This window comes from Symphodus melops, assembly GCF_947650265.1.
Source record: "Symphodus melops genome assembly, chromosome: 22".
NCBI classification, from domain to species: domain Eukaryota; kingdom Metazoa; phylum Chordata; class Actinopteri; order Labriformes; family Labridae; genus Symphodus; species Symphodus melops.
The window spans coordinates 8,422,264-8,432,275 of NC_136712.1; the positions used below are offsets into that span (position 1 = coordinate 8,422,264).

At 42.6% G+C, this 10,012-nt stretch overlaps 2 protein-coding genes across 3 annotated transcripts; one reads left to right on the forward strand and one right to left on the reverse strand.

Moving 5' to 3' along the window:
- Positions 1 to 129: 129 nt before the first annotated feature.
- Positions 130 to 3,871, reverse strand: alg12 (ALG12 alpha-1,6-mannosyltransferase). Of its 2 annotated transcripts, none has more exons than XM_079335144.1 (9): positions 3,682 to 3,871; positions 2,761 to 2,893; positions 2,475 to 2,648; positions 2,178 to 2,372; positions 1,983 to 2,086; positions 1,669 to 1,905; positions 1,231 to 1,396; positions 844 to 919; positions 130 to 744 (listed from the first exon to the last, which is right to left on the reverse strand). In XM_079335144.1, the coding sequence occupies exons 1-9, from the start codon at positions 3,838 to 3,840 to the stop codon at positions 513 to 515; spliced, it is 1,476 nt and encodes a 491-aa protein (XP_079191270.1). In that variant the 5' UTR covers positions 3,841 to 3,871; the 3' UTR covers positions 130 to 512. The 2 variants fall into 2 exon arrangements, with proteins under 2 accessions (XP_079191270.1, XP_079191271.1); XM_079335145.1 differs by having other exon boundaries at positions 1,227 to 1,396; positions 1,669 to 1,891; positions 1,982 to 2,086; positions 3,682 to 3,870.
- Positions 3,872 to 4,095: 224 nt separating this feature from the next.
- Positions 4,096 to 8,638, forward strand: creld2 (cysteine-rich with EGF-like domains 2). The gene is made up of 10 exons (XM_079335146.1): positions 4,096 to 4,483; positions 4,630 to 4,712; positions 4,897 to 5,007; positions 5,129 to 5,220; positions 5,362 to 5,538; positions 5,647 to 5,745; positions 6,541 to 6,624; positions 7,388 to 7,483; positions 7,990 to 8,130; positions 8,244 to 8,638. Exons 1-10 carry the CDS (start codon positions 4,340 to 4,342, stop codon positions 8,300 to 8,302), a joined length of 1,086 nt encoding a protein of 361 aa, XP_079191272.1. The 5' UTR covers positions 4,096 to 4,339; the 3' UTR covers positions 8,303 to 8,638.
- Positions 8,639 to 10,012: the final 1,374 nt, after the last annotated feature.

A 10,012-nucleotide genomic window follows, 5' to 3' on the forward strand; every position in this document is an offset into this window, starting at 1 on the left:
CTGTCAAATAGTTTCTCCTTGACTTTTTTACCTGTTCTTATTCAAAAGAAATTCTAGCATTTTCCATCAGTTGGAGAAAATCGAAACATTCTAAAGTGTTTTGGAGATGAAATTCAAAAATTAGAGAAGTTAAATTTATATAAAGTTTCTGAACTGAATATACAAACTTTACTCAGGAGGAAGAAATAGTTCACTGCTGGAACAGTTTGGAGCTAAAAAGCTATCAGGAGAGTTACAGATTTACACTTGTTGGCCCCCCACCATAACTTCTCTTCCAGCATTTTATCTTCAAACAGCGTCCCAGGGACCAGAGTTTGTGTATAGAGAGATGAACATATATCACAGAAGCGGAATGTCATGATTAACAGGCAGCTTACTCTTTAACATGCCAGAGGAAAAAAAAGAAAGATGTGACGGTCCATTTGACCTTTGGTCTGGTGTTTTGTAGTCAATCATAAATCCCAGCACATTTATTCATCAACGAACCATTCCTATACGCTCCCACTCGTTTGCTAACCGGTTGCAGCTCTTCTCTCCATCAGCACAGTTTTTCTCTCTAACCGCACCGTGAGCGGAGGCAGGTGAAACAAGTTGAAGGAAATGCTGCTGTAACCTTCGACGAAGGCCAGAGGCTGATGAGTGTCCCGGAGAAGCTTTATCTTGGTTACGTTCGCCTCCATCACCAGGTGCGAGTACAATTTCACCTCAGGATTTGTGAGGCTGAGATCCTCACGTTTATCATACCTGTTGACAAAAAAAAAAAAAAAAAAAATACAAAAGAGATAGTTAGCACATGATGGGTTTAGCTGTAAACTATATGAAAAAGAAAAAAAAAAAACTTGCCTCCAGTTTGAGTTCTGCTCTAAAAATCGAGATACTCCAGTTTCAGCTGCATAGGTGTCGATATGAACAAAGACATCTGAGAAGGTGAAGGCATTGAATAACCATGAGAGAGCTGTTTGTATGACACACTGATTCATCTGCATTCCCTGTAATTACACTGGTCGTCAGTTTGTTTAATAAAATAAAGTCATACAAATATGCTCTTTATACAGGGGCATACCACTTAACTGTACATGATATAAGTCGAATATGGAAACTAAAGAATCCAAAATGTGGCGTGCATCTATGAAAGCATTTTATTGGTTACAGTTCTTGAACAGGCACCGGGTTGACTGGTGAGTTAAAAAGTGAGTCAGTACAAACATGCTGGAAGTGGTTCCAACCTGCCGTGTCTGGGAGAAGCCTGTGGAGTTCCTGCATTCCCCGGCCCCCTGGGTAGTTGTGGTGGGACACATAAAGACAAATACTTGTGTACGCTGCATTGGTCATGAGCTGGCCGACCACAAACACGGAGCCCAGCTTGTACATCCAGGACTTCTGGTAGTTGCATAAGCTGAAATAAAAATGTAAAAAAAAAAAAAAAAAGGATCAAAAGTGTCTTGCATAAATGGGAAACTGACTTCACACACTTATTAAACTTCTCAATTCTGACTCATTTGTTTTTTTATACCCTTTCTTGTTATTGAAAAACTAAAAAATAATTCGGCTGAACTCTGAAGTGAATATTTGCTTTCTGAAGGGTCGGTGTTGGTTGATGTGCTACAAAAAAGTGCCACACTGTATTTGTGAGCCGCAAGAACTGACGTAGCATGCTTCGTAACTTACATGAAAGAAGAGCCTCTGGCAGCGACCAGGCTGAGCATGGGGAAAGTGTAGATAATGAAGCGCATCTCTTTGTGGGGCAGCAGGGAGTAGATGAGGATGAAGCCGGCGGTGGGAAGCAGGAGCAGCCTCATCCGCCTGTCGAGGAGGCCGAGGGGGACGAAGAGCAGAGTGCAGCCCAGAGCTCGGGGCACGGCAGAGTAGAAGTACCAGAAAAAGGGAGAGGTTTACTGAGGGGGGTGAAAGTCAAGGAAAAGCACAGGTGATGGCTAAAACACAAGTGGGGGTTGCGTTTGAGTACACGAGAGAAAGGATATTCCCCAGTTGGAGCTTTTGTTGAGAACAGTGTTGTACCACAGAACCTGACCTTCAGGCCACAAAAGCTTCCTCCAAAAGAAAGAGTCATTGGCCACTGTTAAGGCTATAACAGACAAGAGAGCATTAAAAAAAACACCAGTTTAACATCATTCTACTGAGTGTGGAATATTTACATAGTGTCCATCAGCACTCACCCAGTGACAGGAGCCCAGCAGGGACTGCATAGTGAAGCAGCTGCATCAGCCCAAGCCTCTTACTCAACAGTGACATCAGTAACATGAGACCCAAGAAGATGCAGAGCTCCGAGCGGAACACGATGATGGCAAGAGCAGAGAGGACGATGAAGCGGCCGTGCTTCTGTGCGATCCAAGATGTGAACGCTACCAGAACTGGTGAGGTGAGGCGGGGGGGGGGACAATTAATCATCACAGATTAAGAGAGAAAAAAAATCTTTAATCCAGAGTGTCTGGATTCTTACAGGTGTGTGTTACCTAACGGCAGGGCGAACACATTAGGCAGCGTCCTGGTGCTGTAGAACATGAGGTGAAACTGGGAAGCACACATCAGACAGAAGAGCCCCGCAACTGTGGAGCCAAACTGCCTCCTCACCTCCCTCTGCATGTGCCACAGAGCGCCGACCACGCACAAGCCCAGCGAAGCTCGGACTGCACAGAGAGCATCAGGAGAGAGCACGTCAGGGTTGATTCAAGTGTTACATACTGAAACATTAACAGGGGTTTTTAAAGTTCCACTCGGTGTCAGGTAACAGTGGTTCACCTGTGAGCTGAGTGTAGTATTTCGGTGCGTCCAGCAGGGAGGACAAAAACACAACAGGGGAGCAGATTAGGGAAAGGAAGACGGGGCCGAGGAAAGTCCGTGGCACAACTCCAGGGAACTCATGATGGTCGTACTGAAAGGCAGAGCAGACGGTGGTTTTAACCACTATAACAACAACCAACAACTCCAGACAGCTGGGAAGACTCCATCTTCTCCTGAATGTCATTAAAAACTGCTTCTAGATATATGGATCGTGAGCAGATGTAGTTTTATGATTGTTTTCATTTTTTGACAGTGAAGACTGATCTCACTCCTTGTCTCTCTTTTTCTGAAGTTTTTAGTGCGTTATATCAGGGTTGTGTTTTTTGTTACTTTGTTTCATTTCGTGGCCGTGTGACGGCAAGAGGAAATGCTTTCTTCAAATGTGTCTGAATAATCCTCAAACAGATGGAGTATTGTGTTTATTTATTCTAAACATGTAACGTAAGACAAAGGTAAAAAATATAAAAAAAAACAGAAAAATAACAGAACAGAAAAATTACAAACAGTGGACAGCATCATTTAGAAGAAAATAAATGAATAAATATATAAACAACCTAGATTGAAATACAATCACAAGCTGAAGCAGGTATCCTGATGTGAAATTATATATTATAATATATATTATTTATTAATCATATGATTTGATGGGCTGTGTTGAGCCAAGACAAGAAAATAAATATTCATTCATAGATCTTTAAAAAAAAATGTCATGTTAATTTCCCCAAAGCCAAAGGCCTGATATCCTTTTATATTCCTTCTGCTACTGTGATCTGTCTTTGTATAGTTTGTATGTATAATTATTTGAACACTCATGTCTTAACTGCTGCTGTGTGCATGGTTAGCCTGTTAGCACATTTTGGTTCCAAACCATCTACTTACCTTGTCAAAGTTAAGTCTGTGGTACAAAATGTCGTGCACCGCTTGTAAATTAAAGCTCTCCTCAACTTTCGTAAACGGACAGATAAATAAATGCAGGAGGGACACAGCTATCAATAAAAACAACAGTGGTAGCCCCCAAACACTCCTTTTTTCAGCCATGACAGCTGAAAGATGATTATCACTTCCGGTATACTGGGGAAGTGAAATACACATCACCTTACAAGTATTGATATTATTTGATCTAGTCATAGAGTTAAGGTGTTGTAAACATAATATATCAAAAGCTTCATTTTAAATGTAAAACAAAATTAAATTTAATAATTATGTTGGAGACTTCAATTTTACACGTGGAAACTGAGCTCTTTGTCCCGCGCGTGGCGGCTTGGGATTGGTTGTACACTTGATTGGCAGACAATCCGAGCAAATCAGCGCGAGCCACAATACGAGCAAAAGGCTGACGCGGAAATCTAAAACAGCTTCATTTTTTTTTCCATCACCCGGCATGTAAATAACACTCTGTGGAGCTTTGCATACAAAACGCTCAATCGATTTTAAGCGAAGACATCCCCACACAGTTGTTTTAGGAGCCTTGCATCACTTTAATGTTAGCTGCTTGTGAGTGGCTGATATGTTACTGTGCATGAATTGATCGGCTGAGATGCTGTCCACCGGTCCAAAGCTGCGGCTCGTGCGGCTTTTCTCCTGCATAACTCTTGTGTTACTTTTTCAAGTCACTGGGGCCAAGAGAGATTTAAAAAGTTCCTGTTCGACATGTAAGCAGATCACAGAGAACTTCGAGAAGGTAAGAGAGCTCGAGAGCAAACCTCTCTGTCTGGTCTTCTGGAATATTCAACCCATCAATGGTATCATATGTTTCATGTATCTTCACAAGCTGGTAATGTCTAACCCATCTTCAACCTATCACTGTTTAAACTATTCATATTTAAGGGATTTGACAGAACAGCAAAGCAGAACTTTGGTGGAGGCAACACAGCATGGGAGGAGAGAAAACTGTCTAAATATGAGACCAGGTGAGACATTGCATCCTGCTCTGTCCAAACTACAGGTCATCCTGCCCCACAAATCAGCTATCACTTATCAGGGCAAACGTTTGCTCTGTAATTGAGTAAAGAAGCTCAAACAAAATGTGTCGGACTTCTTTTTTTTAAGCATTGCAGACAATGATCTGTGTTTCCTCCTGTGCTTCCATGACAGTGAGATTCGTCTGGTGGAGATCATGGAGGGGCTCTGTGACAGCAGCAGCTTTGAATGCAACCATATGCTAGAGGAGCATGAGGAGCATTTCGAGACATGGTGGTTCAAGAGGTGGGTGTGTGGCTTCGTCAAGGTTTTTTCTTTTTTTTTTTTTTGTATTAAATAACGGTACCGCTATGTAAAGCGAGGCAAAACCTGATCTCTTCCGCTCTGGTTTCCTGTTGCAATGCAGGAAAACAAAACATCCTGATTTGCATAAATGGTTCTGCATTGAAACCATCAAAGCGTGCTGTCCGAAAGGAACGTTTGGACCGGACTGCAACGGTGAGAAATAAAACCTTGGACTCTTATGTGCATTGGTTCCATATCTGGTTCACTGTTCAAACTGGAGTTAAAGGAGAAAACCTGTGGGCCACAGACTCAACACATGATGTGCTCATGATGTCGTCTTTTCACTTCTTTAAGCCTGTGTGGGAGGCTCTGAGACGCCTTGTCACGGAAACGGAAAGTGCGACGGCGACGGAACTCGTGGAGGCAACGGGCAGTGCAGCTGTGACCACGGTTACAAAGGGGAATTCTGCCTCGACTGCATCGACGGCTACTTCAATGAAGTGAGGAATGACACATTCTCTCTGTGCACAGGTACACTTCTGCGAACATGAACCGACGCATCAGTTGCATACACAGACAAACGAATAAAGGTCGGGCATGTCAGACCAGTTGTGAATCCAAATTCACTTCCTCTTGCAGAATGCCACTCGTCCTGCAAAACCTGTACAGGAGCGACCCACCAGGACTGCGATGAGTGCAAAGACGGCTGGGAGGAGGATGACCAGGAAGCTTGTGTTGGTAAGAGAGCCATGCTGTAGATCATCACTGTCAAAGAAACGAGGCTTAAAGGGTACCTATTATGAAAAATCCACTTTCACAGAGTTTTTGAACATTTATTTGGGTAACTTGAGTGACTATCAACCCACAAAATTTGAAATAAATCCACCCAGTCATTTGTTTGTGGTCTGCATAAGTCTTACCACACAGAGAGAAATGCTCAGTTTCAAATGTACTCAGTTTGTGACATCACAAGTTGGATTCTGGTAAGAAAATCCCCTGGTATCTCCTCTCATTGACTCCACTTCCAGTCAAGAGCAAAACCTTTGCACAGGTCTGCCGTTTTTATTGTCTCGACAGAGGAGTGATGTCAACCAGGAAAAATTACGGGGGGCTCATTGCATTTAAAGAGACACACACACCTAAACGAAGCGTTCTTTGAGAGCTGGTTTGACAAACCTCCTCTGGTGCTTAATTCGTGTTATATTTTGACCAAAGCACAGCACAGATGTTTCATTTAGAGCATAATGGACTGTATGAAAAGGTGGAAAAATAGGTATACTATGTCCCCTTTAAACTCTAAATGTAATCCTCATGTTAAAGAGATGACATTGACAGCCTGTCCGTACGGGGAAGTACTGTCCTGCTGTTGGTTTTTTTAAAGCAGAGACTGGTGTATTTGAAACTATTGCAGTGTGGAAGACATTTTTTTTGTTCATGTCAAGCACTTACTGTGATCCTAAAATCTAAATCCCTTATTGGACAGAAAATAAAAAAACCTAACGGATACGACATAGACCATGTGTTTTGTTCCAGATGTGAACGAGTGCTCGGCTGACCTTTCTCCTTGTAAAGAAGATCAATACTGCCTGAACACAGAAGGCTCCTACTCCTGCAAAGGTATGGTGTCAACTTAATGCTCTTACTTGCACAACTGTTTGGTTTGTTAACATGATAGAAGTATTGTGAACTTACAAAAGCCTGACATAATAATCATACAGGACTTTTGCTTGAATCTCTGATAATTGTTTTCAATTCACAACATAACCACTGCATATGAAACATTGTCTTCAGGTTTACACTCTGTTATTGTAGAGACGTGCTTCTCACACACAGGCCCGTATCACACACATGCACAAACACGTGGATATGCACCGGTGGAGAGATGTCAGAACGGTGCTGCTTTGCTGTGAAGGGAGCGCAGCAGGGCACTTTTGGTGCCTTGCTCAAGGGCGCCTCGGCAGTGCTCGAGAGGTGCCCTTCCCCACCGGGACTTGAACCGGCGAGCCTCCGGTTCCCAACACAAGTCCCAACGGACTGAGCCCCTGCCGCCCCAACATAACATCATTTCTAAATGACCTACAGCAGGGCTGCCAGTCTCATATCGGGGTCGTTCAAACGAGTCCTCCAACATCACAATAACTCGAAAGAGGGATATCTAGGCTGCTGTAATTTCTTTGCAATAATTCAAAAGAAGGTACTTTGTGAACTGCATGTTAACACAAAAGTGTAGAACGACATTTAGCAGAGGTCCTTGTGGACATCCGCGTTAAACATCAGACGTCTGTATGATCGGACAGACATCTGTTATTGTTTTTGCATTCAAAGGAGGTGCTCAGTTAACTTGATATTTGTATTCAATTTTGTCTTTTGTCTTTCACAGCCTGTGACAAAGAGTGCTCAGGCTGCACTGAAGCCGGTCCTGATAAGTGCAAAGATTGTGCCACCGGGTACCAAGACACAGAGGGCACCTGCACAGGTATACACATTTTTAAAGCATTCCCATTGGTCATGTGTTGACCAAAGGCTTGATGGTTCGTCGTGTGAGCAGTGACTGCATATTTCTTAGCCTATCACCAAGAAGGCAGACTAGTTGGCAGAGGTAGCATTTTCACTTTCAGAATAAAAAGAGAGCCTTGAGATGACCTCACTCCAAAAACTCATCACAGAAGGGCAATGCCACAACAGATGGATCAGTGTTCCTGCCTCCACACAGCCATGCCAGCACAAACGTGAGAGGGGAATTATACATTTTCCTAAAATCTGCTCGGTGTGATACAAGTTTGGTTTGAGGATCGTTCGAGGAGTAGTAACGATCTAGCGGTGGATAGGGAGGTCAGCAATTTAAGTCGTTGGATTTGTTGAGACTAAGAAAGTGTTCTAACCACTCATTACGATGAAGCATTCTGACTGAGTGGACACAGAAGCAAAAACGATGCTTGACTTCAGTCGGTGTGTGATTGCTGCATTGTTTGTTTTCTTCAGATATTGATGAGTGCTCACAGCCGGAGTCCGTATGCACTGCACAGCACCAGGAGTGTCTCAACAATAAAGGCAGCTACGCGTGCATCTGCTCGATAGGATATGAGGAGCTCGATGGCGAGTGCGTCCAAACGCCTCAACCAGGTGAGGATAAGTGCAGATTAAAAGACAACATTCCCCGTCACTGTTAGGGGGGGGGGGGACAGTCGGATTGAGCGTCTTGTAATGCATATGTCTTTTCTGCTTACTGTCATCAGATGAAGAGAAGGACTCGGACGCTACCGAGACAAACACAAGTCCACACACTGAGCTTTGATGGACAAACCGGGGGACCAATGGGATCAAGCCGTGAAGATGTGTTGAATTTTCTGTCCATCTGAAGGAGGTCGTTTTAAAACCTTCAACCACATGCACTTAATGTACAGGCTGCACTTCAAACCAACAGATGCAGTCAAGACATTGATCATTTTCAGCTGCCCATCATGGACTTAAGGACAAAAAGAGACAATTTATGCTCTGAGTATGCTGGTCATTGTCGTTTCTCCTTGATGTGTTCAAACAACCACTTGTCTGTATTTGTTGAATGGTTTTAAAAGTAGCTGTTTAAATAAAGGAGAATGATGTCAAATTTAATAAACCCATGTCACCTGAATGTGTCTATGTCCTTGCAATGCTTTTGTTTTTTTCACTTATTCATTTTAGCATGTGAAATTTGGATGATGCTTGCGTTGTGTTGCAGTGATCCTAGATGACCACACGATGGCAGTCTAATACTGAATATGGTTTGCTCACATCTGTATGAAGATTAGTGCTGTACCTAAATTGAGGGCGAAGGACTAGAAAATGATTTTCAGTGTATTAAAATACCTTATATCGCACAGCTTTATTTAATGCTTGTCCAGATTTAAGTGTCTTTCTACTTTGCACATCCATAATGTTTATATCGATGTATCCTCAAAGTTTAACCAGGTAATTAACCCATTGAGATCAAGATCTCTTTCACAAGGGTGTAATGTGGAGAGTATTTTCCAACAGCATTCAATTTTTCTGTTTTTTTTTTTTTTTTTGTTGGACCTTGACTAAAATTAAAAAAAACAAAACATTTTATCACTGTCATCCTTGTTTGATCTTTTGAAAAGAGGCCATCCTGTCACTGCTTCTTTTTTTTTTTTTTTCCTTTGGAAAGACCTTCCTCAGGCCCCACTTGGATCAAAGCATATTTTTGTAACCCAGGTCTCACCTTGCAATAAGATTTCCCGGCTTCCTGTGGTATGATGTCAGCTGTTTTGACTCGACCAGCTTGCCAAGGAGGCAGCCAGTTGAGACCTGTCTGAGCTGGAAGTGAGGCAGCAGAGATGCAATCATTCCACAGGCTCCCCCATCACCCCCCCCCCCCATCTCCAACCACCAGCGCCACATTTCACTCTTGGATGTTCACTCTGCTCTATGGAAAGCTTTTTATCAGGGACGATGGGGGAAAATTGATCAGGAACAAATGTGTAAATGCATTAAGCTGCTTAAAACTGGAGTCCATTCTTTGATTTGGATCAATTCCAAATGTGCTGTGTTATTAATACACATCTAAAACCAAAGACTAACTACTAGTCTTCAAATGTTATGTGATGATTAAATCATATTTTAAACAATTTGGTCTTAGGAGGCATACAAAAGCACAATTGTTTCATTATACCTCAAAATGTACAGTAGAACATATCCAGAATGCGTTATAACAGAGTTTAGTTCAGATAAGTTTAAGAGTTTTGGATAATTTTAACTTTATTATTCCCAAACAATTACATGTGAAGATTAATTTTGTCTGTTGGGTTACAACCATAGACCGTAATGGAGGGAGTCTGAGTGATGCTACCCATTTACAACTGCAGGGGGCTCTGGAGCCTCACCTCCATCAGCCGCCATGCTGGAAATCCTGTCTCAACCTAACTTTCAGCCAGCCTCCTGACAAACTGTTACATTGTGCATACTTGTCAATCATATTCATCACACCTACAGTGTGTGCCCATGAAGA